This window comes from Tachysurus fulvidraco, chromosome 12 (assembly GCF_022655615.1).
Source record: "Tachysurus fulvidraco isolate hzauxx_2018 chromosome 12, HZAU_PFXX_2.0, whole genome shotgun sequence".
Lineage (NCBI taxonomy): Eukaryota > Metazoa > Chordata > Actinopteri > Siluriformes > Bagridae > Tachysurus > Tachysurus fulvidraco.
In genome coordinates this window covers 16,229,085-16,257,069 of record NC_062529.1, presented here as the reverse complement: position 1 = coordinate 16,257,069, position 27,985 = coordinate 16,229,085, and the positions used below count along the sequence as shown (strand labels likewise).

The window sequence follows — 27,985 nt, the reverse complement described above, 5'->3', positions numbered from 1 at the left end:
TATCAACTCAAACATACATCATTCAAAGCTCAATTATATTTCTAAGTGTATTCTTTTGTATTCTTTGCATTCAGTCCATTTTCACCCTTTTGATGCTTGTGAATAACACTAATGGGGAATGACATGCTATCTAACTGGTTGGTAGCTGTTACTGAGTGGTAATGGAGGTGTTTTGCAGCCTGTGGTCAGATATGAGCACTGCTAATGTATATTAGGCACTCTTTTATTAGTGACTTAACATTTACGATTAGTGTTATACTAAATATGATAATGAGCTATACTAAAGATCACACTATTTTTTGTAGTTTATTTTTTGCACTTTATTAATTAATAAGGAGAACACTTTGTGTATTTTTTGAATATATAGAGAAGTATAGAGAATATACAAAATATAGAAAATATCTTCCAGACTATTTAAGATGATTATTTGTTTATATATATATATATATATATATATATATATATATATATATATAACCTGCAAATGCCACATGAGTAATAGTCATTCCAGAATGCCAAAATGTCATAGAATGCCCTTTAAATATATTTTAAAGGCAAATGTAATGAAAAAAAGCCTTTTGCTTTCATGAATAGATTTATTTTACTTTACATTTAATCTGTATTAAGCTTCACTACCATTGTTACATGTATATTCAACCTGCTACAGAACTGAAACATATTAAAACTATTACAAAAAAGGGAAGCTGTTATTTAGCTCACATTATAAGGCTACAAGGCATAAGGCATATTCACATATTCACATTCCATAACCAGCTTGCATGTTTAGAGACAGGTTGGCTTCTGTTCAGTAAAGGGGGTTCCAGCTGCACCACACCATATGTCATTCTCCACTCATTCCTTTCAACTTCTAGACAGACAGATCAGACACATCTACACTGAAATGAAAAGCAGAGACCTAAAAATTACTGAAATCATATATATTTAATTTGGACCAGTGTTAATTGTTTTCATGGATCCAATTCATTTTAATTCATTATTATAACGATCATTTTTTTATTTAAGCATTTACAGTCATTTGATAGGAAAAACAATCATCATAAACTAACAAACTTCATGTTATTTAATATATGTTAATTGGTTTTGCTGGTTAGCTTTTAATAAATTAATCAGGATTTTAACCACTGATACTTGTATGTAACTATTGTATGCCTTTATTTCTATGGTATAATTCACTATCAATATGGGCCCTACTAAAGTTTTCATTGACTTGAAAAAATTCTTGGTTTAATAGAAATAATCTCTTCATGCTCCCATTCTTTTATTGGGACAGATTCAATCTAAATGTAGTAGCATTCAGAAATGTAGAAAGGCAGCTTCAGGGTACAAGATTTTTAAATGTGGGTTTTAAAGGTTTTAGAATGTGCAAAGACAATAACAGAGCTTCAAGGTCTTTATGTTATTAGTGATAAAGAGAGAGGTAGACCGTACATTTAAAACTCCTAGCCTTGCATCAGGCTAATCTTATTTTGTTCCAGAGGATGGACCCAATAAAATCACTGCTTAGCAATGCAGAGGTCTGCCAGGTACCATGGGTAACTGAAGGTCTCCGAAAATACTATTAGTGTTGGAGGAGATATGTGTCATAACACTCTCATGCAAGCACTCATAGTCAAAGAGAGAGAGAGACATATTATTTTGTTTGGAAAAGATAAATATAAAATCAAACAAATACCAGTATACTTTTTGCTATTGTGATATATTTACCAAAGGTAATGAAAAACAAAGGAAAAATCATATTATGTTATATATTATTTGAGAGAATTTGTCTGTGCTGTTGTGAAATAAAGCATAAAGCATATGGAATACAATTACACAGACCTGCTTCTTGTCTTAAAGACAGCAGTGTTAATTTTGCCAAGGCAATGCTGTCCTCTAGTGAGAGACATTGGTAGTACGATCCTTTTTCAATGCATACACACAATAACTCATTAGCATTTCTTTGTGTTTCGAGGACACCTGTTTCAAAAACTTATTATTGATGTCCTAGGTAATTGCAAATTATGTACCTTGAGATAAATAGATTCAGAATTAAGATATCTGGAATGATTTTGTCTGCAGAATGTAGTCGGCTTAATCGGGATAGTTATCATTTGGTTAAATAATGTGAAGGCTTTCTTAATCATTTTAATAAATGCAATTTATTTTACAATAATTTTAAAATAAATGCATACTGTATATTTGTTGGATGCATCAATATATCTCTGAGTCTCCAAACTTGCATTTGGCAAGTATGAACTTCATTTGATATTGCTATAAAGCCAAACTTTGTGGAATCTGAACATGGTGTGATGACTTTTAGATAGATAGATAGATAGATAGATAGATAGATAGATAGATAGATAGATAGATAGATAGATAGATAGATAGATAGATAGATAGTCACAAATGCAAGGATTGTAACCATTACCTATAGTTTTTTTAGTTTAATCCACTTTTACATTTTACACTTTTCCATTACTTTGATTGAAAGATGAATCAATCCTCTGTCTTATAGACCAACATCCATCTTCTTCAGGCTATCAGTGTAACCAGAAGGGTGTAATAGCCCATCTTAGTTTTTCCTTTCGTCCCTTTTCTTTGTCTCTTCAATCACCCATACAGCCTTGAAAGGATTGCACTATTGTTTAATTGCCCTTTTGAGATGGTGAAAACAAAAAAGAAAGTGGCAATGGAGTCTTGTCATATAGATTTAGTGCAGCAGATTCTGGTACATGATTAAGAAAGTTGGCTTTCAATATGTATTAAAGGTGTTTGTCAATAATAAACATAAATATTAAATTAAATAAATAAAAACAAATACATTTATTCTTCAATTTCATTAATAATAAATAATAATAATAATAAACAGTGGTAAGATACACACAATGTGTATATGTATAAATACGTGATGCAGATTTGATGCTTTATGCTGTAGGGACCACCATGCGAAGTTAAAAGTTTTGGGACATGCTTTGAAGAGCGCTGTCCAGACAGCTGCTTCCTCACAGCACTAATAGGCCTCTGGAGAAGGAGGTGGATAGGTAGCTTTCTCTCTTTTCCTCTTCTCAATGTGGGCCGGAGCTCAATTAGCATTTCACAAGTCCCTTTTTCCTCTTTTCTGCCACGACCTTCCCTGCGGAGCCCGTGCTTTTTTTTTGCACGGGGATTGTCCTGTTTGCGGCCCTCGGCGCCGTTGGCAGGGTGACAGTATTCGAGTGTGCAAACTTGCGCTATTGTCCGCGGGCCAGAAGGAGTCATGGAGACCCCGCTAATATGACACGGGAAAATGTTTGCTGATGGCAATTCTATGGGCTTTGTCTAACTCTTTCTCCTTCACGACGACTCGATTTAGGTCTCTAAATGTTTGCCTACAAATGCAGGGAGTGCTATCCAAGCTCCTCCGCCTTTGTCCGGCGAGGTTTGAATGAGTAATTCAGCTTTTGTGCGGCTCGATTGAGGGGGCAAACAGAAAGACAAGATTCTTGAGCGCTCAAGCCCCCTTTCCATGGTTATGCCCACCTTTTTTAGGGACCCCCCTTCAAAACTGCTTCTGACATCACTCTTAGGTGAAGAGGAGAGAGTGTTCGATCGGAACAGTTAAAAGTGGCCCCGAAATCCAAAAAAGCGCGCATTGTGCTTTTGCCCTGAAGCATGCCAGCACGGGAACCAAGCGTTTGATGGTGTTAAGCTACCCATAAGACTTTGCGCACCGGGCAACTTTTTTTTGCAACACTTTAAAGTCTCGAATGTATCCGTCTAAAAAAAACAACAAAGAAATATCGCAACTATTAGTTGCTTCATCTCTGGGGATTACCATGGCAACAATATGCTCGGGGAAAGAATTCGCTGGCGGGGAGCGCGCGAGCTCATTGGGGGGCATTGAGGGAGGATTGAGGTCGCTGATTGGCTCAAAGGAAGCACCATAACTACACGAAGTTTATATTCATTCAGCTTGCTCAAGTGGTTAAACTACTGTAGAGAGAGGGCAGCCAAGCTGGACAAGGTTTCTGCACAAAAAAGTGAGTTCTAATAGAGACCTTTAAAGATTTTTGTTTTTGGTTACATTTACAGCAATAAGTTGAGATTTAAGTGTAAACATCTTCAATGAATGCTGGGTGGCGTTGGCCTATTTTTTAAATGATTCCATAAGGGCACAATCAAACGCTGTAAACTGGGCATCATCTGCCCCCAAATTCATTTGACCTGCAGCCTAAATAGTTTAATTCTGCACTTTTGTGGTATTTATTAACACTAATGTTCTTTTCAGGAACCATTACATTTTTTTTTTGGCGAAAAGGATCTTCAAGGCCCTTGAGTTGATGCAGCCCATATAACTCCTCAGAGATTGTCCTGGGATGCTTTGTTTTCAGATGGAGAAAAATTCACATGTATCCCTTTTTTCGTACAGAACATTTGCAGACGCGGAATGGCTTAAAAGATAAACTGGTTAAAAATGGCAAGCTCTGACAGCGAAGTGAAAACGTTACTTAACTTTGTGAATTTGGCCTCAAGCGACATCAAGGCGGCCCTGGACAAATCAGCTCCCTGCAGACGCTCCGTGGACCACAGGAAGTACCTTCAAAAGCAGCTAAAGCGTTTTTCGCAGAAGTGCCCGAGGACGCCTCGCTGCCACACATACAGAATCAGCGAGTCCAATGCTGCTAAACTGCCTGAGGACAAGCGTGTTATGTTTACGCACGAACGTGCTAAAAACCTTTTGAACGAAAAGCAAAATACACATACATGTGGAGAAGAGAACGTGGGTGGAAACCCGTACAGTGAAAACCGGAGCGCACCAGGCCACATTCCCATGCGCAAACGCCAGCTCCCGGCTTCCTTCTGGGAAGAACCGCGCTCCTCTCACATCAGTTTTGAATATGCGTGGAAAACCCACACGAACGGGACTGTAGGGTACGGATCTGCCGAGACTGATGGACAGAAAAGGACCAGGATTGAAGATGAACTGAAAGCGAACTCGTGGCTGCGCGTTCGGCGAGGATCTTTAGACCTGGAGCCTCTTAAGGTGGATCTGACTTCCACCAACGTGGCTGTGTGCGCTTACTGTCCGCTTCAGTGCCATGGACACCGTCTGCTCCACGGCCACCTTATAACGCCACACAGTGCATTTACCGAACCAGGGCTCAGGGCTAAAACACCCACGAATGAACTGGACACGCAAAAAATGAAGGATGGCCTGAAATACCGTTCACCGCACGTCGTAGTCAAGCCAATTCCAACCAAACCGGTCTCTTCGTCTATTTTCAGTGTCTTCGGTTTTATTTAGGGGTCTGCGGGTTTGCCTGAACATTACTGTCATTGATACAAATGACGAAGATCACGAACTGTAAATATTTTTCCATTTAAATATTTGAGTCTGTATTCATTGTCTTAATATGTAAATATTGACGACATTTAGAAGCCTTAGGCCTGTCAATGTCTTAATGAAGCACTTAAAGGGCAAATAAAATGTAGCATGCTCAGAAAAAAAAGCTATACTCTTATGCCACTAAGGCTGGGTTTAGTCTAGTGTTTACCAGCATTGTTTTAGAAACTTGAACACTTCATAGATTATTAACCTTGTTGGAATAGTAGTTAAAATATACGTTATTTGGGATTAAAGTAATGTAATGTTATTTATGTAAAATAATAATAATGTTGTGTGTTCTATACAGGAAATGGGACATTTAATAACAAACACTTTTTATAGGGTTTGGATTGAAAACAAAACAAAACTGGGTAATACATGTAAATTTTGGATTATTCATCATAGATAGAATCCACTACCAGCTACCTCAAATGATTGTTTCAACAAAACATTTTAAAAAATGACTAATATTTTTTGTTCATTTTTTGTTATTTTAATATTTTAATGTTTATTTTCACAGTTTTGGCTTCAGATATGTTTTCCTCCCACAACCTATATTATATTCATCTTGTACTTGTCAGTGCATAAATCCAGATATGATCAATACACCTAATCAACCAATCTAAAGAACACACCAACAAAATTCTGAACAAGGATATTCATATTAACATTTCAGTGCAAGCAGGTTTCTACATGTTTCATCTGTGGAATTCATGCATTTCACTAAGAATGCACATTTTGTCTTGATGTGGGCCTATGATATGGTGAAGACTACCACCCCCAAAACAAACACATTACATGACTGATAATGATATCGTTTTCAGTGAGGAGACATTACATGATGTGTCAATGCGGTTTTTAGTCACAACACACAAAGCTTGTTCAGTCTGTGTGTTCCAGTTTAGTAAGTGCTTATTAGTAATTACTAGTATGTAGATTATCATCGATTTTGCAGTGTTATGGATAATGGTTAATTGCAGTGGTATACATACTAATTTTCATAAATTAGAAGTACCTAAAATGTGATCTTTCATCTCTTTTTATTAAATAGATACAATTGTGTGAACAACCACAAAAAGCACAACTGATACAACCTGTATTAGTAAAAAACTAAAATAGAAATCTCAAGTAACCTGCAATTTATGTGTGTGCAGACCCAATGTTTAGGACTGTATATTCTGTATTGCTGTTCTGTGAACAGCACAAATAGTGGAGCAGTCTGCCTGGTAGTGGAAGAGTATTTAGAAAGGTTAGTCTCTGGGCACCAACTTGCTCACGAACCGTCAGCCTGCACAGATGCATCAGTGGACGAGGAGACACTGTGAAAATTGGTAAATAGGTCATAGTACAATAACTTAAATGCAGTGGTGTTACATGTACACCAGCTACATATGTAATTACACTGGTTAATGTATACAAGAGAATCTATAAAAGTGAACAAAAATTAGACAACACTACTTACATGCTTTTTCTTTAATGGTAACCCACTCTTTTTTGCTTCTTAATTGTTCAACGAGTTTGTAACACAGTTGCACATTTCCAACATGATCCAATAGCAAGGTGATAAGAGGTGCAGCCAAATGACTCACAGAGGAAATCCACTCACAAAACTGGAAACGGAGATTGGGCACATTAAAAAAGGTTTTAAGATTAATTAGAGCAGATATCAGACACATTAAATGTATAGACTGCTATGTAGAACTAATTTAAATTTTTTTGGTGTTTTACTAAATTGCAATTTTCAACAAAATTAGTGTTATGTTCATTAACATATACTAGTGGACTGAAACCCTCTATTTTAAAATAAATTACACATCCAATACAAAACTTTTTTTTAAATAATAAAGATTTAATTAATTATGTGGAAATCATTTTTAAATGAAATAGCCTCTATTTAATGTTAAGAAGAGGGAGAAGAGAACATCTAATAAATGATTACAAATAATACGTGTCCAGTTGGAGTTATAACTGTAGGGGGAATAATACAAATAAACAAATTAAACAATTATTTTTTTAAATCAAAAATAATTGTGAAGACACAGTTTTGTTTTTGTACCTGTAGATTTCTGGTTGTCGATTCTGTGCAGATTGATTGGGATGGAAATGTATTTCCTGTCACTGTGTGAGTCCTCTGTCCTATGTGCACCCTTCTGCTTTGGTTAGTAGGTTGCTTGTGCTCTGTATGATCACACCTGAAACATTCCTGTGCCTTACATCCATTGTCCAATAGAAATTGTAAAATTCCCATGCTATGGGTATACAACAGTGTTCCTGGAAAATCAGTGGGATGAGCTGGTACATGAGCATTAACATCTGCTCCATGTTTCACAAGTGTGTATATAGTTCTAAAGCAGCCCTGTCGTAGTGCAACTAGCAGTGGGCTGAGGGGGTCCAAGTTGGGGTTTGCACCAGCCTTGAGCAACAACTCCACAACTCCTGCATTACTAGCTATGACTGCACAGTACAGAGCTGTGCTGCGGTGGTCATGAAACATGGATGAGCGTTCATGGGACATCCTTGTGTTTACATCACAGCCTGATTTTATCAAGAATTTGACAACATTTTCCTGGTTGAACTCAGCTGCCAGATGAAGGGGAGTGATGCCACTTTGTCGTATCTTTGCACGACTAGTGACAGGCAGCAGTAAGGCCACAATGCTAGGGATATAAATCAAGAAAAATTAACAGTCAGCATAGAATGTTAGCATCTACTTATTTATCCAGTGTTGGCATACATACTCATTTAAAGGCTTGAATTTAAAGATCATTTGTATATTTTATACTCTGTACAGCTTTAGCACACTTGAGCTATAGTGTCACTTTTGGCAGCTGCATCCTAAGGCAAATGTTTTGTTTTTATCACCTGTCAAGGCAGGCACTGTTGATATAATGCACTTTGTCAAACCACCTGCTCTCCCACCCTGCCCCCATCACCCAAATGTCTTGCTCCCCCTAAAAGGGTGCTATTATATGGAGTCAGTGTTGGGTTATGTCATACTGCTGACATACACCTGTCATTGACAACAACTTCTTCTACAGCTGTCTTGAAGATACTATTTTAAAAGCACATTAATGTTTATAACAACTTATGTGTAATAATTTTAAAAGTATATTAATGTTTATAACAACTTATGTATAATACAAAGATATCTGTATTTTGCAGATGATTGTGCTTACTCCTCATAGCCATGTTGGGCAGCAATGTGCAAAGGCAGAAGTCCACTTTTGGAGCCTTTGTTGGCATCTGCATGAAGTCTGAGCAACAAGTCTACTGTTTCTCTATGACCATGTTTACAGGCTTCACTTAGAGCTGTAGTCCCTTCACATGACTGTAGGTTCACACTAGCACCTTGAAAGATATAAAACAGCTGAGTTATGGACTTTAGTTTTCCAATCAAAATAGAATAGCACATGCCAAACAAGGTACTGTAACAAAACACTTAAAATACAGAAAAATGTTATGATGTTTCACTCGATGTCAATGTCAGTTACTGGCAATCTGAAAAACCTATTACTTCTGACTCCTTAAATACACATATATATGAATTGTATACTGATATTTTGCTTATAATATAGTGACTCATTGTGTAATACACATTTTAATCAAGGTATGCAACAAGTAATAGTACAGTAAAAGACTTCCCAGGTGAGCAGAAAGAAGTGGTTTTGCTTATGTTTGGGTACATTTCTGAGCACTCACTTATCAAACTGCACAAGTCATCTGCATGAAAGTAGAACATTTTGTAAACAGTAAGGACATGCTGTCTGTCTGAGTAAAAATGGTAATTTGCCACAATTCTAAACAAATTATAATTCTAACCTTAAATATAAATATCTATTGAATAATATCAAACTATATCCTGCATCTTCTTTATCTACTCCTAATTCTACCATTGAATAAAAAATAACCATTCATACAGAGTTTTTAGACATTTCCCTGATATAAGTCCATAAAGTCCACATGTTCATGTGTATATTACAAGCTTTTGTTGCTGATGAGACCCAAGATGGGGTCAGTCTCCTTTTATGTTTTTCACATGAATAGATGTGAGAATTTTGCAAACACTGTTATAAAAGAAAGTTCCAATCGATGTAGCTGAAGGTTAAAATTCTTGCTCAAGGAAACAAAAGTGTCTATCGGGCAAGTTTTTTGAGCACTGCTACCATCCACTACCAGTAACCTGATTTCATCTGATGTGAAACGTACTGAGAGGACAATAAATTATTAGGTACTGCTCAGTTAATCTTCTCTATCCATAATGGTTTCTGATTAGCTGAGGTGTGATGTATTTATAGTGAAGGCTAGGAATCTTGCAGTGCCATTTTCACCCACAACAGCTAATTAAACATTGTAAATAAGCATTGCCAGCTTGGCATATGGCATATTACACCTACACTACAAAGCTACTGAAATATCAGAGTTTGTTATCTATGCCACTAGACCTCCTGTCAGCCTACCAGTGATGATAAAATGTGTTAAACATTTTATATCCAGAGGTTATGTAAGCCTACCTTTACTAATGAGGTAGTTCACAATTTTTGTGCTGCCATGCCGAGCTGCATCTATAAGTGCAGTGATACCATCAGCATTGGTGGCATCAATGGCAGCTCTAGCCTGAAGAAGAACCTCACAGAGTTGTATGTTCCCCCGTCTCACTGCTTCATGGAGAGCTGTCCAGCCACGATGGCAGCGCTGGTTTACTGAACCTCCAAATGCCAGGATCATTCTCACTGTGTCAATGCTCTCATTTTTACAAGCTGAAAGTACAGACAGAAAACAAATGAAAGGAAAAACTGTTGATTTTGTTATGCTGTAGAAGACTTTTTTTGCTGCTGTGGTTTGGGAAGAGAGGTGTTTCTCCAGTACAATTCTAAATACTTGAAGAATCTATGCCAAATGACACTGAAGCTTTTTTTTTTTTTTTACCAATTTGTATATAGTAAAACACTATTTGTGCTGTACAAAAACCTCAGGTAGTTTAACAACACTCACACTCTAAACACACACACACGCGCACGCGCACGCACACACACACACACACACACACACACACACACACACACACACACACACACACACACACACACACACACACACAAACACATACACACACATACACATACACATGAACTATACTTACACAAGAACATAATATGTTGATGATGTTTATAAAAAATAAAGCAGTCTGTACCTTTATAAAGTGGTGTCTCTTTGTTTTTATTGCTGATATCTGGGTCTGCACCTGCCTCTAGAAGACATTTAACACACTCCAGGTGCTTTCCATCAGTTGCAATTAGAAGTGCAGTCTGCTCTTGAAGAGTGCGCTTATCTACTGAAGTAGGCTTAACTGTGTTAAGCGTGCACCACATAAACACAAACACACAAGTTTGTTATACTGTCCTGGAGGACACCCAGTAATATTAATAATGCAGCCAAGTATTGCTATTCTACACCTATGTCTAACCTAACCTTAACCTCAGCAACCAAAAAGAAAACCGTTTGGTTCATTTTTAAATTTTACTTACTTATTTTAATTAAAAATATTAAAGGTATTTCAATTGCTTTTTAAAGCATTTTTTCCTGTGGGACCAGCCAAATGTCTCAGTAGTTCATAACAGTCACATATTCCTAACATTGAGGAGACATGCATGAAAATATGTCTCCCACTATTCTAGATTAAAATCATTTATTTTGCATTGCAGATGATAAGAACAAGGACAAAACAGTCGTTCAACTTGCTGAGCAAGTTTATCTTTCCATGTAAAATTCTGCAGAAACAATTACAGCAGTAAACTCTGTTCCGCTGCAATCTCAGGCTGCTTTTGCTTTCAGTAAACTATGAGAGACAAAAAAAGGAGAAACCTAACATTTTGGTAGATTCTATACAATTGTAAATATCCAGAACATGTGTTTACCTTTAAGTAGAGCTTTTACACAGTCAGCTTGCCCATAATACGCTGCTTCATGAAGGGCTGTCCAGTCGTGCACTGCACTATGGGTTTGGATGCATGATATGGATGTTGCTAGTTCAGTCACTGTCTGCACATCACCTCTCCTAATTGCCAACATCATGGGCTCCCTGGAAAATGTATATAATTTGATCGATGATGGCATCATTATATTACACATGCAAATTACATAGGAAGTTCTTTGGTATAGTGGGTTAACAATACTTCAAAAAAAATCCTGCATCAATAAATCTGACATCTATGCATGCCTCTGAAATGATCAGAAGTAAATTGCTGTTATTTATCATAACTGAAACCACACGACTATATTGGAAAATGGATATCGCACATGATTTATGGAAATAAGGCCAGCTGGAATAACCATCTGCATTGGACAATAACCACAAACAAAGGACTCACTCTGGTGGGGCTGCTGTGACGTCACCGAAGTCCTCGCACCGCGCTCCGCTGTCAAAACGCTGCCGGTGACTTTTCACACCACTGGAATGGAACAACGAAAGATATTCCGCATAACTAAACCGAGTCATATTCACATAAAACAAGCGATAGGGATCGGGAGTGCGAGAGAGAAAGAAGAGCCAGAGAGTGCTGGGGCTCAGCTGTTGCCGGAGGTAATTTTAGGCATTGACATGTGGGGGAGGCCGCTGAGGTTTACCATGTATGAGCAGCTCACACTATCAAAATGACATCATGTAGTGGGCGTGCTTTGTCTTTCTGTTTTGGTTTTCGTGTTGTTCCAGCACAGGCTTGCTGATCATGCCATCACCACGATACAGTGATAAACTTTTTTTAGATAATACATTTATATTTACTGTATTTAGCAGACACCCGTATCCATTATCCAGAGTGTCTTACAATTTCTTTCAACTTATTTATTTCAACTGAGGGCCTTGCTTAGGGGCCCTCAGCTTGGTGACCCTGGTATTCGAACTCATGACCTTCCGATCAGTAGTACAATGTCTTAAGCACTATTCTACCACATCCCTGTAATACATCATGAATCCCTGGAGTGTTCCTACTCCAGATTGACTTCCATTTACCTCTGCAGGCATTCAGCTGTGTAGTGAATTATCAAAATTTATACAACAGAGTAGATTGCTCTTAGTTAATTTTAGATTTAGAAGCAAAGTCCTAACAACCTAACAATCACACACAGGCATTCTCTGCAGGCATTCAGCTGTGTAGTGAATGAATGGTATTAATGGTATTAATGACACCCAGCTTACACCCAGGCTTCCAACGAATTCACTACAATAGTAAAAAGAAAACATGATCATCCCAAAGCACTTATCATACCAAGGAAATTAAACTAAAACATGATTTTTTTTTTAACACAACGAAATCATTATGTGTACACTACCAGGGCTGTATTTTCTTTTGAACTTAATGTTAATACAGCAGAGAACCGGAAGAGAATGTCAAGCACATCCCTGTCATAACAGAGGTGTGTATGTTAATACAATTAGAGCTGACCTCAGGGAATCAGGCAGGTTCAGTTATTTGCTGTGTTTATGCTTTAATACTATTGCATCTAGGCCTATTATTATTTCCATTTTATTATTATTACTAAGCATTAGAAGACATGTGATCAAATATTCATACTTATGGATATAGGTAGAATATAGATAGAAGTGCCCCAGCCTAATAGGCAGGTTACAGAAAACAATGAAATATGAATTCCCAATATGCTAATATGTAAAAGACTGCATTTGCATGTTTTTATTTACTTTTATTATCAAAATTTATACAACAGAGTAGATTGCTCTTAGTTAATTTTAGATTTAGAAGCAAAGTCCTAACAACCTAACAATCACACACAGGCATTCTCTGCAGGCATTCAGCTGTGTAGTGAATGAATGGTATTAATGGTATTAATGACATCCAGCTTACACCCAGGCTTCCAATGAATTCACTACAATAGTCAAGAGAAAACATGATCATCCCAAAGCATGTATCATACCAAGGAAATGAAAATAAAACATGATTTTTTTTAACACAAAGAAATCATTATGTTTACACTACCAGGGTTGTATTTTCTTTTGAGCTTAATGTTAATACAGCAGGTTCGCTGTTGAAAATTTGATATTTCAAAATTCTTTAATTAGAGAGGTTTGTATTTTTGGTCATCTTTCTATGAAAGAAAGAATCCTGACTGAGATTACTGATCTGCTCTAAGCACTAACACAAAGATACATATGCAAATAAGTACAACAAACATGTAGGCACTTCAATACAGTTGAAGAAAGTAGAAAATCTGTGTAATTGACAGTTCCAGTTCCTGTCTTTTGCTTTAAGCAAGCTGAATGTTATTTTAGGAAGTAGGCCAACAGGCTGTGATAGGACTGATAACAGATTGGACTTCCCATAATTAGACTCCTGAAGATAGAACACAAATGTCAAGAGGGTTCTGGCATTTTTCCATGTAGCTCTTATGTGTTCAGAAATACTATCATAAATCATAATAGACTATATTTTAGGTGCAGTGAAAGTGATGTAACTATGATATTGTTAGAGCTTGGATCTTCTTGCAGCATAAAAAGCAATATCATTCTAAAAATCCTGCGTTACTATTATTAGCATTTTCAGGTTGTTCAAGTGGGAATGCTGTGCTATTTGTAAATGCCACACACCTTCTTACAAACGCATCTGGTGGCTGTTTGTGTACATAAATGAATGCAATCATAAATCTCGATCGGTAATTTTTGTAATAAATCATCTAAGCATATTATCTCTCATATTTAATTTGTAGTATTCATGCTTTGGTTTGGTCACCTCTTATTGCACTGCATGCATACGAGACAGAGTGTACCAAACTTTGTAGTTGATATGAGAAATAATAGCGATAAAATTGAACACATAATTGTGAGTTAGACTATAAAATAAGTAACACCACATATAGCCCTTAAAGCCTGAAGCACAATACTTAAATGATAATACTTACATATGAAAGAAAACCTTCAGAAATCTCTGTAATTGGTCTCATCCAGTACATCTGGCTTACTGTGCATCTGAGAAACCAGTTTTCACTCCCTATTTGAGCTAAAAGGCCAAGCTGCTCTGCATGAGCTAGAAATACCTTTTAAGGACATGCTCAGCAGTGCTTAAGCTCATTTGCCTCTGTACTACAACCCGTGCACTTAACTGTGTAAAACTAAATAGACAGGCAAAGCTAAACAATGTGGTTACTATTAGATGAAGAGAAAAAGACATGGCCGCTGGTGTTCTGCCCTTTTGTTTGAAGCAGTATGTGATCAGTCAAGATCAAGGTTAAAACATGCCAGTAGCCATTAGTTATGTTGTAAGTTTAAATCTGTGTAAAGGTATATTGGGAGTCTCCTACAGGACGAATTTGCTCGTAATGTCCACAGTCCCAGTTATAAAGGATAAACCTGTTACTGAAGATGTACAAACAAATGTGCCACTGATGTATTGAGGATGGTCCTCAGTCCAAACAATATTTGGAAAGTGGTGGACCATTTAAACTTGTGCATGAAGTAAATGGTAGGTGGCTGACAAATTGCTAATCTAAAAACTACAGTGGGTAAAAATTGCAGTACAGTAGAGTAACATGACTTAAGGAACCTTAAGGGTACTTGGGAAAAATACGAGTGCGTTGCATTTAAAAGGCATTTAAATTTTTTAAGACGGGGCGTACAAATGTCTGATGCTTTTCAGAGCAGAATACTATAAAGAGAATGCCTTTGAGGCGGTTGCCGTGACAACGGGAAAACGCTCCCCGTTTCCCTTGTCGGCGGTCTCTTAGCAACAAGGCAACACAAGTTCAGACGGACACAAAACCCGGAAGAAACCGAAACAAATTTAAATGTAAAGATCGTGGACTATATTTTGGCTACTAATTTAACAATTAAAAGCAGACTGATCGTCTCGCCAAAAATGGATACACTCTGTCTCCCATCGTTGAATAAGGACGACCCGCGTTTTGCACTGAAAGTGGAAAACAAGCTGAAAAATATCTTTGTAACGCAGTTAGAGGACCACGGGTATGGTTTTATGTGTCTTATTATTAAGTGAATTGAATACAAGGTAGAAAATACATGCAGATCATCTGAGTAATATATTCTTCTTTATAGCAGAGAACCCGGAGAGAATGTCAAGCACATCCCTGTCATAACAGAGGTGTGTATGTTAATACAATTAGAGCTGAACTCAGGGAATCAGGCAGGTTCAGTTATGTGCTGTGTTTATGCTTTAATACTATTGCATCTAGGCCTATTGTTATTTGAAATTTATTATTATTACTAAGCATTAGAAGCCATGTGATCAAATATTCATGCTTATGGATATAGGTAGAATGTAGATAGAAGTGCCCCAGACTAATAAGCAGGTTACAGAAAACAATGAAATATGAATTCCCAATATGCTAATATGAAAAAGACTGCATTTGCATGTTTTTATTTACTTTTATTATCAAAATTTATACAACAGAGTACATTGCTCTTAGTTAATTTTAGCTGTAGAAGCAAAGTCCTAACAACCTAACAATCACACACACAGTTAAGACTGCAAATATGGTCTCTCTCTATCATGTAAATAATGTGAGCATAAAGAATTAATTGATCTTTCTGAGCTCTTACTTGAATCTACCATGTTCTGCATGGCTTGGCTATACAGCATCTAACCTTGCTTGCTAATGTGTAGTCATCTAATAGAATCCTGAAAACGAGTGTCAACACTCTTCAAAGGACACTAGTGGTGAAGACACAAGTGCAGCTGGATGAAGTAAACAGGCTGTTAATGCGGAAACGACTTGAGTTCAATGATCGCATGCAGGCTCTGGAACAGAGAAGGGCAGTACTTCTGGAAAAACAGGAAGATGTAAGGAACCAAGGATGTGTCTTTGTCCTTTGGTGTATTGTTTAGTTCATCTTGTGAAAATTCTGATGTAATATGATATTAATGAAATCAATAAATATTTGATGGTAGTTGAGTTTTAATAATATCAAAAGTCAAAAATATTTTAAAATCTACATTAGCTGAGTTGTGGAACCTTGAACCCCTGTTTCTTTACACAGATAAAAGAGAGGGCAATAAAATTTGAAAAATTTGTAGGGGAAAATGAAGTCAAGCGTCAGCGTGCTCTGAAGAAATATCAAAAAGAGAAAAAAGAGAATGAGCTAAGGGAAGTAGAGAAATCCAATCTATATAAGGAACTTGAGCAACTTCAGGTCAGGTAAGGAATTTGTGAAAAGACAGAAATAATCCCTGGCTACTATTATCTCGTTTCTGTATTCATTTATACAAAATATTTTTACTTGTGTTTTTACGTTTCTCCACAGACATCAGCAACTAAAAGAACGGGTTGATAAATATAAGATTTATGAAAAGTATATGATGAAGATTCTAGATTTACTACCAGAAGGTAAAAAATATATATAGGCTATAAGGCATTAAGAACATTACCGGATTTATATCCAAAAGTAATTTGTGTAGAACACTGAACCTGCTTTAGCTTTTTGTTTATTAAGGAGGATTTGCATTGCATGTCCTTATGTGCAGCTTATTCGGAACACGGTTCAGATTCTTTAGTGATGCCCATCATCAGGCGCCATGAGACATTGTCCGCCACTCAGCAGGACTTGCTGCAAAATCTCACCAGTCTGGAAGAGGAACTACAACAGGGCCAATGCAACCTGGATTCACTTAAACTGGAGCACAGCACAAACAGACTCGTAAGTGGCATACATATATCAAAATATCACAAGTGTAATTTGTGATAATGGTTACTAAATTTAGCTTGGTATAGCACACAATCTGATGGTCTTAGCCAAGAATAAACTACTGATTTTATTTTTGGAACTAGATGTCCAATAAGGAATTGTCAAAACTGCAAACACAGTGGGCTCAAATAAGAGAGAAGAATAAACAAATGGAGATGAGCCTGTATAATCAACATAACCAGTCCCGAAATCAGGTCTGATATATAATTTCACAACCTGTAACACACACAGGCTTGGCAGATGCAGATCAAGATTTATGTTCCCCCTTATAATGTCTTACCAGAATGTCTAAAGCTTTGTTTCTTGTGTGTGGATAGATTGAGGAGATTGGGTGTATTTTGCTAGCAGTAAAAAATATTGCACAGCAATGCCACCTGCAACACTATGGACCTTTACATCAGATGGACCCCCTGAACATGATGGACATGATAAAGGTATCCTAATTGTCAGAAATTGTCGGAGTATTTGTGTCACACAGAACACAGTGAGCACATGATTCTGCTTATAATTATTTCTGCAGGAGTTCATTGTGGAGACAGTGGATACAGAGAGGAGAGCGTTGCAGATAACAGACTCTGGTTCAGAATCGATGAAAAGTAGCAGATGCAGAGGAAGAAAATGAGCAGCCCTGAATGTAAACAGCTCCCATAAAGTTAACCTAAAGAGCAGTAGAAAAAAACAGTGAAAATGAACTGCTGAGTTCCTCCAAGACAATGTAATAAAACACGGATACAGTGACTGATCATAAGAGACTTAAATAAAAGAATTTCCCACTTTGCAGCATCAAAAATGCAGCAACAATACAGTGCTTTTTTGGACAGTAAATTTTCAGCAAATAAAGGAATGTAAAAAAAAAAGTTTGGAGAATTTATTATGCGTTATGTTCGTGTCGGACTGTCCTTAGCGTTAATTGCATACTGTTGCCCTTTTTCTAACAAACATAATAAATATGGAATTTTTATTTTATTACATTTTTAAATAGGTTTTCCCTTTTCTTTCAGTATCAATATTATTCAAATATAAACTTAAGATTTGAATCGAACTGCATTAGCTTTGCGCTCAAGTGCCCGACTGAGTTTATGGCGCCCCCTGCAGACACGTAAAGAGCAAAATACTTTTGCTTTCTCTTTTTTAAAAACCCGTTCGGTCCCTTTAAGAAAGACGTGCGCTCGCGCATCCGGCAATGGCAAAAAAAAAGCATTGCAAAATATTCAAGTACGTCGCTCAATAACGAGCTCGTGAGAGCGCGTGCAGGTGTTTCCGCGTTATGATGGAAGAAGCTACCATTTGTTTTGCGTTGAGATTTAGATAAAGTATTTCATTGTCCTTTTGGGATTCGGTTTTCATCGCAGCTCGGACTGCGCACCGTATCATGTAAGTGTTTAAACGTCTAGCGAGAGACAGCAATGAAACCAAGGAACAAAATCCGGTGTGAACAAAATTCAGCACAAGTGTCTCGAGCCCTTTATGGTACAATGAACCGCTCGTGCATCATGTGTTGTTTTAGTTTCAGATGGACACGCCCAAATTAATCTCAATCAAGGAGGCGATGGAGTCACTAGAAGAGTCAGAAGCTGAAAAACATCAGGTATAACGTGTCCATCGTGTAATAATCCTGTTATGACGCATGTTTCTAAACCAAAACATACTCAACCGTTCGTGTTCCGTACAGGACACGTGGCAGCAGTTTGAGTTTATCCGCAGAGTTAAAGGAGATGGGAATTGTTTTTACAGGGCTCTCTGCTTTACACTTGTAGAAAGCTTGCTACACTGTGAAAGCGCCATACAAAGGTACACATGCACAGAATTGCCACAGTACATTTTCTGCAATAACCTACAGATGGTTTAAGGAATTGTGTTGCATGTCTCAGATTTCGGGACAAGCTGCTAAGAAGTCACCAAGTGCTCCTAACAGCAGGATTTGATGAAAATGCTTTTAAAGGATTACTCAACACTGTAAGTACATGAAGCACCAGGAGCTCAACACACAGAGATAAATACACCCTGGTACAAACAAAGAATAACTGGCTTAATTTATTATTATTATTATTTTTTTTATATAAGTTTCACAGTGTACTGGAGCGACTCGAAACAGATGATTGTGAAGAGACATTGTTAAGCCTTTTTAATGACCAGGCTACCTCAGACAGTATGGTGCAGTACTTGAGGCTGCTCACTTCAGCACACCTACAGAGCCATGCTGATTTCTTCCAGCACTTTGTGGAGGCTCCAAATTTAAAAGTTTATTGTGCTCACGTGAGTTTTTTTATTAAAACATTTAGTTATTAGATGAGGTCTTGTTTTGATTCACTTTTGTTGTCTTAGGAAGTAGAAACCATGGCGATGGAATGTGATCATGTGGAGATCCTGGCTTTATCTGAGGAACTGGACATTAGTCTGTGTATTATATCCATGGAGGGCAGTGATGGCCACCTTACATGCCACACCATTCCTGAGGGATCTCAGCCTTCCCTGTATCTTCTCTATAAGACATCTCACTATGATATTCTTTACAAGCACAGAGAACACTGCAAATAATGTTGGGACCAAACAGAATGGTACCTGTTTTTGGATGATCCATATCTCCTGCGAATTGCATATTTCATCAAAAATAATGCAAATGACCAATAACAGTTTTCAAACATTTGTATATAATTAGGTTTTTTCCGCACTGACCATGAACAAGAAACTGTTCAGTTTTGGAGATAATGTTTTAGTACAAAAACAGTACATTACAAGACAGTTCATGTATCACTAATGGAACAAAAGTGATCTGTAAATGGCCTTGGATATTTTGTATAAATGTTAATTATATAAACCACCAGTATATATATCACTACATTTGCTGTGGTTTTCCTTTCTGTTTCTTTTGTTTATCTTTCTGTTTTTGTTTGTGCACACTAATTAGAGCTGTTTCATCACCCAATGGTATCTGGGGCAGCTGAAGTTTGCCCATCTGAGTAGGGTATTTAGTCTTCATGTGGGCTTTAAAGATTGGCTGACCGAGCAGGTGCTTCAGGTGTTTCTTTAAGCCTTTCACAAGTTTCTGTTGCTCTCTGTCATTCTCATCATCCCGGTCTCCTCCTGTAAGATATAAATCACATTATTACCTGGTAAGAGGCACGTCTTTACAGCATGATCAATACAGCACCATCACTGCAGAATAATTTTACAGATGAACAGTACTTACCCAAAAGCAAGTCGTCGTCAAGGTCTATATCCATTTCCTCTGCCGCCTGCCTGAACCAGGAATTGTGATGCTGCTTACGGCAGTTAAAGTATTCAATCTTTTCTATTTTTCTTGCCACATTGACACGTTCCTGTAGAATTGAACAGTGGTTACCTACCAATCAAATCCATTATATTGCCACAGACGTTTCCTAAGCAAATTCAGTAAAGCCGTGTCCTGAAATAGCATCCCAATAGTTTTTTAATATGTAAATTACGTAATGTAAACTTACGTAAATATGTAATTACTCCCTCCATCAACTACACAATAAAACAGATTTGATGATACCACTTTCCTATGAAGCCCTACAAAGATAAGCACATTACCTTAATGGCAACCATGCATTTGTTCTGAATAGGAAACATAGGAAGGTCCTCATCCTTGCCCAGTGTCCTATAGATTTTCTTATAATTCATCATATCATCTGGACCAATCAGGAGCAAACTGAGACCTTCTTTGGCAGCACGAGCTGTACGTCCACTCCGATGGACATATGTCTCAGACGTTCGTGGGACCTTTTCCAGAATGACACAAATGGTTAAGCAGTCTACAAATGCAAATTAGTGAAAGATAAGAAACATCCATTTCAGATGACTGGTTACCTGATAGTGAATGACATGCTGAACATCTGGAATGTCAAGTCCTCGAGCAGCAACATCCGTTGTGAGAAGGACACCGCTATTTTCAATAACAAAGAATTATAACTCTATAATTCAAAAGTTAATCTTGGAATCTTAATCATAATCATTTTATTTATGTCCAGGGTACTGTAAGGAAGTAACGGACATTTAATCAGGTATTAAAACAGCCTTTGTGTAGGCATTCTACCCAGAGCTAATCTCGAATCAACTGAAGTACTGAAAACAGAACATATATGAATAAAAGGAAATGATTTTCACAGTTTGCTCACCTTTCCCTCTCTGCAAATCGCTCCAGGTTTTTCAACCGCTGTTTCTGGTGCATATTAGCATGCAGTGGCAGTGGTTCCAAATCCAAAATAGTTAGTAATGAATTAAGCCTCTTGATGCAGTCAATGCTGTTTGCGAACACCATAGTGCGCCCAAAGTACTGCCGAAGGAAGTAGTAGAGATAATAATCTTTCTCATCCTTGTCACAGTGGATCCTGGTTTCAGTCAGTGTCTCCACTGTGGCTTCCTTCCGAGTGAGATCAATCACTTTTGGCTTGCCTTTGATCCCTACTTTCTCCATGAGCACCTCCAGCTTGCTGCGCTGCTCCACTTTCTTTCCTTTCTTGTTCAGCACTCTGGCAGGCAGGCTATGGATCATGGTTAGTGTAGCAGAGAACACAAAGGTCTGTCTCTTCGGGTTGAACTGGGAAGTGCTGAGCATCTCCAGGAGGTTCTCAAGCTCAGCAAAATGACCTTTTTCAACCATGCGGTCAGCTTCATCAATAACCAGGCATCTGAGGAGAACAGTTTAGCGCATTTATATTTCTATCCAATTGAATGTAATAGTTTCAAAGTTTAATAAGCATCACTGGCTCTACCACTTAAATTAGCAGGTAGAAAGGTCTGATAAAATAAGAATGAATGAATGAATAAATAAGTAAATAAAGTAATATGCTACAGGATGAAGTATGTGAAGTGAAAAGTAAAATACATTAACACATCACAGCATTACCTGAGCTGCTTTAGGTTGTGCAGATGAGGATGTTTATCCTGAATCATCTCCCACAGGCGCCCTGGTGTGGCGATAACAATCTCCGGCCTGCGCTTCAACATCCTGTCTTGTTTCTGTGGTGCCATCCCACCTACCAGAAGAGCAGTTCTAATACCTGTTTGAAGGTAACACAATCAGTACAGTCCCTGCACATGAAATAAAGCATTTTAATAGCTTGCACTAAAATATCACAGACCTGTAAACTGTGCTATGGCATCAATATGATGCTTGACTTGCACTGCTAGTTCTCTGGTTGGGGTAAGAACAAGTCCAAGTAAAGGCTGTTTCCTGCCATCATCTTTTTCTTCTATCTTTGTATTAAAGCTCATGATCTGGATCCCTTCCTCATTTCCTGGTGTATCATCATTTTGACTTTGATGGTCATCAACAGAACCACAGTCATCGTCTTCCTCATCTTGAGCGTCCACACTACCTTTATCTGCTGTGTCTCTGACTGAAGGCAAATAAATGCTCTCCACTTCCACAGGATCAGATTCCACATCTGCATCTTTACTGTCAATGGTTTTCTTCCATTCTAATATTCTGTGGATCATCGGAATTCCAAAAGACAATGTCTTTCCACTCCCTGCAGAGCAATGACAGAAGAATACAGTTTAAGTTCATAGTGGACAACACTAAAGGTGACATTTTGATTCTGAGTTAGATAAAATGCAAATTTTAAATTCTAGGGCTTTTACGGAACACTGAATCACAGTAAAGTACCTAGGCCTCATAGTATTTAGCTGATCTGTTCAATAATAATCATTTTCTAAAATTATAAGACTTTAAAAAACTTCACTCAATGCAGATGTAAAGGCACTATACATTTAACACAGATCACAAAGCCTATACATTATTTTGAAATGCAATCTACAGTCACAGATTATGTTCCCCAAAACAAGACTATGCTCCATTTATAAAACCCTCAAAACATTCTTTTCTCTTTACACCTGAGTGCAATGAAAGCTGAAAATCATAATGTCCCATATGTACATTACCCGTCTCTGCTGCACCCAGAATATCTAGGTGATCTCTAATGGCAGGAGGAAGAGCAAGAGCTTGAATTGGTGTAGGGGCAGAAAATCCAAGTGTGCTCAGCGCCTTTAGCACAGGATCAGGCACGTACAAGTCTTTCCATGCAGATACATCAGTTTCCTGCCCTGCTGTTTTTGAGAGGGCTGTATCTGTCCAGTTCTTGGCTTTTCTTTTAAATGGAACCTGGACCTCATTAGCAGGGTCTACATGGGCATCAGTCTCTGTTTGTTCTGTAGTTTTCTGATTCTTTTTCTTCTTCTTCTTTTTCTTCTTCTTTACCTTCTTGGTATTTTGTGTTGTCTCTGTTGCGAACTCAGTGCAATTATCAGAGTCTTCTTGCGTCTGATCCTCTATGTCTTCGAAATCATCATCTCCGAGCTCATCATCGCTCTCATGGTTCTTCTTTTTCTTTTTCCGCTTCTGAGCTGGACTGTCTTCAGATGACATTATCACTTTTTCCTGAGCTTCTTCCAAACGATGTTCTACGACTTCAGTTTCAAAGGCTTTTCTCTTATTCTTTCGTTTCTTGCTGGCTGTTGTGTTTTGTAACAGCCCAGCTACAGCTGCAGTCTTTTTAGAGTGAACCATGGAATAATCTGAGAGTTCTTCAAAACACACCACTTCTCCCAGGGTCTCAGTGGCGAAAATGCTGGGATCGAGATCCACAGCTTTCCAATTGCCTTTCACAAGGATCCCTCTTTTAGATACCCCAAAATGCTTCTTTGGCTTCATATTTTTGGTCTTCATCTTGCTTTATGTAAAGAAAGAAAGAAAGAAACAGCTATATAGAAGAGAGAGAAAAAATCAATGAGGATATTCATATATAATATATTATATATAATCTAATAAAAACTGATGGTGTTGATATTTGATACTTAACTACAGTCTTAAATACAGAATTAAACTCTAAAAGCATAAACACTCTTATACTCCAGTGTTAGCTTGTTAGCTACCTAACATATATTTAGTTATATATGTGCTAATGCTAATGCTAATTTACACAATACCTAATCGTGCGCTTTAACTAGTGAACACCAGCTAAATACTTTACACAATGTAGTATTCCGAAATTCCTTATGGCTTTAAAAAATACTCACCGAATGTTCACCTTTGTAAGAGGTTGTTACTTATAAAAATTGTTCCTCGTGCGCATGTACTACACGAGGGCGCTACCATTACTGTAGCGGTGGCGATGGCGACACAGACAGGGTTGCCAGATCCTTCGACGAAAATCCATCCTCTCAGAATACACCTCTCAGAAAGTTTTATAAATATTCCATACACACGTACGAGTTTTTGCCAGTCAAAAATCGCTCTCATAACATTCTCACATTTATTTCTCTACCAGTCGCACAAAAATCCTCCTTGAAAAAGCTTCTGTTAAAAGCCTTTTTCAGGGAATGGAATTTTATTACAAAAAAGAGGGATTTCATTCCAGAAAAGGAAGTATAGCATACTTTTGTTTTTATATCCTTTCATATAGCACATGGGTGTGAAGGTCAGATGTCCACAAAACTTAATAATACTAAATAATGTACTTGTCTCAAGGTGGGAGCCCATATTGTAGCATGATTAGTTTGAGGAAGTTTTATTTTTTTGTTTGTTTGTTTGTTAATTGAAAAACTTCGAACAAATGAATAGATTATAATTGCTATAAATATATAATATGCTCTACAATGTATACACTGATAAAAGGTGCAGTTTAATTTTACACTTAAGTTTAAGGTAACATTTCTATGTAGGTTTGGATTAGAATAATAAAAAAAACTTGTCATGAATGCTAATAGTAATTTAATCATTCTTGTAGATGACAAAGTTTTAGATGACTGCCTAATCACAGCTGCTGCTATGCCTTAATAATCAGGGCCTACATAAAACACCATGTACTGTAAAAGAGTCAATGTGTTAGTGCTGGATTTATAAAAGAACCAATGTTGTATTCTGGTGGTAATATTCTGTTATAACGCAGAACAAAAATCTGCTTACAAGACTGAGGATTCCATTAGCAAAGTTGAATAAAACACTTCATTTGACTGACAGTATAAATGGTTTATTTTTTAGAGGGGTCAATTACCCTGCCCATAAACAACAGACTGTTGGTTGCTTCATGGTAAATAAAAAAGAAGAACGGCCTGTTCACGGTGAAGGATTCTGGCATGGAGTATGGTGTGATGCCGACACTTGTGGCTGCTGCTGCTGTGGTGCCTTTCTCATCCACCTCAATCACTGCTTTGTGCAGAACCTGAACACAAACCGAGAGGAAACATAGGAGTCATGCCTGACTTGGAAAAAAATTTCACTAAGCAATTTGTCTATTAATATAATTATCGTTAACATGTGGTCTTAACTCCGGTTTGATTATTGCAAGTGGGACATCTGTCCACTTGTTTTTGATCATGGTGTATTTTAACAACAATTGGGGGAATAAAAATTTAAGCCTCAATGAAAACATATTTTCTAAGCAACAATCTTGCCATTTAACATTAATGAACATGAGTGTACTCTTCAATGTTTTTTCTCAAATTAGTGAACTACATGCATTGCATTTTAGATTGAACTAAGTTGTGTGTGTTGATCGATAAAAGTAAATAATACTCTAAACTCTTCTGCAGTATTGTGGTAATATTTTCTGTATTACTGATGGTCTGAGCAGCCATTTCTGACATGATAAACATAGGGTTGGGTACTTTCTTTGTTTTTTTCTTAATAAGAGGTCAGAATGAATGAGTTATGAGCTAAAAAATGAGAGCATTGCTTTATTCTTTCCAGCTCCCTCACCCTACTCAAACATAAAGCCCCCAAAGCTTTAACTTTCACCATAAAACCATCTAGTAGATTGCTAACTAGCCAAGATAAGTCTCTACCATAGCTGCAAGGCTATTACATAAATATATAATTCATTAATATGATACTGAATGCCATGTTACTATTTAATTAAACATTAAAGGTTACAGAAAGTTGCTATATTACAAAGGTAATTGCCCACTGACCTGGGAGACCTTCAGACCAGGCTCCTGGCTTATGCCTTTGAAGTTAGAAGTATCCTTAAAGACATTTCGAATGCCCAGTGCTGGAAGAATGGTGTGTAGAGCATAGGACTGTTCCATTGTAAATTTTGGCAGAGAAACTTCCAGTTTCCTTGAATTGACAGGGGAATATTGAAGTCAAACAAGTGTTCTGACTTATAATATATCTCAGTATATGCAACAGAAAAGCTCATGAGAATTTTTGAAGCATGTGATTTTCATTGTTGCAATGAAACTTACTTTTTCTTCAAATTCTTGATCCAGCTAAGAAATCTGTCTGCATTTATCTCATCATCTATTGTAGTGTAATCAACATGGAGGTCAGGTAGGACTATTAGCATAGCTGCACCACCCAAATAAGGGAGACGCAACACTTTTGCCCTAAGTTCATCATCAGTGGCAAAATAGAATTTGTCCAAAATAAACATCATGGGAACCTGGACAATGTTGTACTTGTCTACATAAAAGCGGCCATTTTCAGTGCTGTTCGGATTAAAAGGATACTTCCAGGCACCTGGATATAGACAAGAATTGTCTTATTTAGCCATACACATTCAGAATACATAGCAGAATAAATAACACCAATTATATTTACCAGATATCACCTACCCTGAAAGAAAATAGTATTTATCAGCATCATCCTAGTGAAAGGATCAATTTTCGTCACCATCTCCTTCACTTTACCACCGGTTTTCTCCCTCACATGCTTATTAATGATCTCCTTACTTTTTTCAGTTTTTGTAAAGTCCACATTCTCAATATCAGCATTGAAGAATAACTTGATCTGATCACCAAAAGCTTTCTCTATTTGAAAATGCAGGCCCACAAAGAGTGCTGTTCCCTGTTCTAGCTTCAGGGCTCCAGCTTGGCTGATGTTCCCCTGCAGGTGCTGGAAGAGCTGTGGGACAAGCTCCAGCTGTCCAGCCTGTTCCAACGTGTCCAGATTCAGTCCTGACAGAATTTCACTGCGAGTGGTGTTCCTGGCACCCAAAGAAAGTGCAGCAAATGATGTAGAAACACTCAGTGGTGAGAAGAAAATGTTTTCATCATGACGGCTTGCTATATTAAGATAAAGGTTCATGGCAAAGTCTATGTTTTTAAATGTGAGATCAGTGACGTTAGGAGCATGGTGTTCTGGAGATTGGAGGGAAGGCATGATCAAGAATGCACAGATCAGAAGGGAATACACAGCAAGCTCCATGATGTTGTCTTAGTTGATGTTCAATCTTAAGAGAGAAAAATAGCAGTTCTCTAAATTAGCAGAAAATGACCAATAACAAATATTTGTCACCCCACTGCATTGCTTTCATACCAGAGTGGAATTTTATTACTAATTCATTAAAATGAATGAATTTTCATTAAAATGAATGAATCCTGTTTTATTCTTTTTAACATATTTTAAACTGTTTTTATTAAAATCACATGTATTTTCTTTAATTGTTATTTGTTTTTGTTATGATTTTATCGTGTTTCTTATTTTTCATATATATTTCTTTTTCTCTTTTATAAACTGTTTTCTAATTTCTATGTAAAGCACTTTGAATGACCTCTGTGTATGAAATGTGCTATACAAATAAACTTGCCTTGCCTAAAATTATAAAATATATCTACGACCAGGCACAAAAACACTATACTAGATGGATATATATAAATCCCTCTAAAGTAAAAAGTTAAATAAAATAAACAGCCCAAAAAATAAATAAATAAAATAAAATAAAATAAAAACAGGATTATTACTTTTTTAAACTTACCGACAGACATCCGTCTCTGGATGGTCCGTTCCGTGTGTTTGGGGAACCAAAGTGCAAGTGTACACTGGGGATTATCTATTAACAATTGGGTGTTCAAACTCCAGAAAATAAATGTAATCTATAACAAATCTAATGATAAAGGAGTTATGGTTTAAAGCAAAACAAAAAAACTTTTGTCTTTTCATTAGTGGT

At 37.2% G+C, this 27,985-nt stretch overlaps 6 protein-coding genes across 10 annotated transcripts; 3 read left to right on the top strand and 3 right to left on the bottom strand.

Annotated features, from left to right (window-relative positions):
* Positions 1 to 3,618: 3,618 nt before the first annotated feature.
* LOC113659725 (protein FAM181A) lies at positions 3,619 to 6,247 on the top strand. The gene is made up of 2 exons (XM_027172710.2): positions 3,619 to 4,019; positions 4,268 to 6,247. Exon 2 carries the CDS (start codon positions 4,454 to 4,456, stop codon positions 5,282 to 5,284), a length of 831 nt encoding a protein of 276 aa, XP_027028511.1. The 5' UTR covers positions 3,619 to 4,019; positions 4,268 to 4,453; the 3' UTR covers positions 5,285 to 6,247.
* Positions 6,248 to 6,388: 141 nt separating this feature from the next.
* asb2b (ankyrin repeat and SOCS box containing 2b) lies at positions 6,389 to 14,341 on the bottom strand. 3 transcript variants are annotated; one of them, XM_047821882.1, is made up of 9 exons: positions 14,276 to 14,341; positions 11,734 to 11,814; positions 11,281 to 11,444; positions 10,506 to 10,712; positions 9,877 to 10,122; positions 8,542 to 8,713; positions 7,422 to 8,022; positions 6,828 to 6,975; positions 6,389 to 6,684 (listed from the first exon to the last, which is right to left on the bottom strand). In XM_047821882.1, the coding sequence occupies exons 3-9, from the start codon at positions 11,435 to 11,437 to the stop codon at positions 6,506 to 6,508; spliced, it is 1,710 nt and encodes a 569-aa protein (XP_047677838.1). In that variant the 5' UTR covers positions 11,438 to 11,444; positions 11,734 to 11,814; positions 14,276 to 14,341; the 3' UTR covers positions 6,389 to 6,505. The 3 variants fall into 3 exon arrangements, with proteins under 3 accessions (XP_047677838.1, XP_047677836.1, XP_047677837.1); XM_047821880.1 differs by lacking the exon at positions 14,276 to 14,341 and having other exon boundaries at positions 11,734 to 11,932; XM_047821881.1 differs by lacking the exon at positions 14,276 to 14,341 and having other exon boundaries at positions 10,557 to 10,712; positions 11,734 to 11,932.
* Positions 14,342 to 15,064: 723 nt separating this feature from the next.
* si:ch1073-416d2.4 (coiled-coil domain-containing protein 42 homolog) lies at positions 15,065 to 17,947 on the top strand. Of its 2 annotated transcripts, none has more exons than XM_047821274.1 (9): positions 15,065 to 15,335; positions 15,429 to 15,471; positions 15,994 to 16,170; positions 16,368 to 16,525; positions 16,632 to 16,714; positions 16,852 to 17,024; positions 17,156 to 17,266; positions 17,390 to 17,506; positions 17,593 to 17,947. In XM_047821274.1, the coding sequence occupies exons 1-9, from the start codon at positions 15,229 to 15,231 to the stop codon at positions 17,692 to 17,694; spliced, it is 1,071 nt and encodes a 356-aa protein (XP_047677230.1). In that variant the 5' UTR covers positions 15,065 to 15,228; the 3' UTR covers positions 17,695 to 17,947. The 2 variants fall into 2 exon arrangements, with proteins under 2 accessions (XP_047677230.1, XP_027028510.1); XM_027172709.2 differs by having other exon boundaries at positions 15,426 to 15,471; positions 17,593 to 17,944.
* Positions 17,948 to 18,231: 284 nt separating this feature from the next.
* LOC113659601 (ubiquitin thioesterase OTUB2) lies at positions 18,232 to 19,911 on the top strand. The gene is made up of 6 exons (XM_027172506.2): positions 18,232 to 18,446; positions 18,580 to 18,660; positions 18,745 to 18,863; positions 18,944 to 19,028; positions 19,137 to 19,328; positions 19,398 to 19,911. The coding sequence occupies exons 2-6, from the start codon at positions 18,586 to 18,588 to the stop codon at positions 19,608 to 19,610; spliced, it is 684 nt and encodes a 227-aa protein (XP_027028307.1). The 5' UTR covers positions 18,232 to 18,446; positions 18,580 to 18,585; the 3' UTR covers positions 19,611 to 19,911.
* Positions 19,701 to 24,270, bottom strand: ddx24 (DEAD (Asp-Glu-Ala-Asp) box helicase 24). Its single transcript, XM_027172504.2, has 9 exons — positions 24,114 to 24,270; positions 22,980 to 23,797; positions 22,178 to 22,567; positions 21,943 to 22,096; positions 21,212 to 21,724; positions 20,904 to 20,979; positions 20,628 to 20,816; positions 20,263 to 20,392; positions 19,701 to 20,156 (listed from the first exon to the last, which is right to left on the bottom strand). Exons 2-9 carry the CDS (start codon positions 23,761 to 23,763, stop codon positions 19,909 to 19,911), a joined length of 2,484 nt encoding a protein of 827 aa, XP_027028305.2. The 5' UTR covers positions 23,764 to 23,797; positions 24,114 to 24,270; the 3' UTR covers positions 19,701 to 19,908.
* A 780-nt stretch (positions 24,271 to 25,050) lies between these two features.
* Positions 25,051 to 27,929, bottom strand: serpina10b (serpin peptidase inhibitor, clade A (alpha-1 antiproteinase, antitrypsin), member 10b). Of its 2 annotated transcripts, none has more exons than XM_027172505.2 (5): positions 27,794 to 27,929; positions 26,652 to 27,268; positions 26,283 to 26,556; positions 26,007 to 26,154; positions 25,051 to 25,258 (listed from the first exon to the last, which is right to left on the bottom strand). In XM_027172505.2, exons 2-5 carry the CDS (start codon positions 27,241 to 27,243, stop codon positions 25,067 to 25,069), a joined length of 1,206 nt encoding a protein of 401 aa, XP_027028306.2. In that variant the 5' UTR covers positions 27,244 to 27,268; positions 27,794 to 27,929; the 3' UTR covers positions 25,051 to 25,066. The 2 variants fall into 2 exon arrangements, with proteins under 2 accessions (XP_027028306.2, XP_047677229.1); XM_047821273.1 differs by having other exon boundaries at positions 27,780 to 27,844.
* Between the last annotated feature and the right edge of the window lie 56 nt (positions 27,930 to 27,985).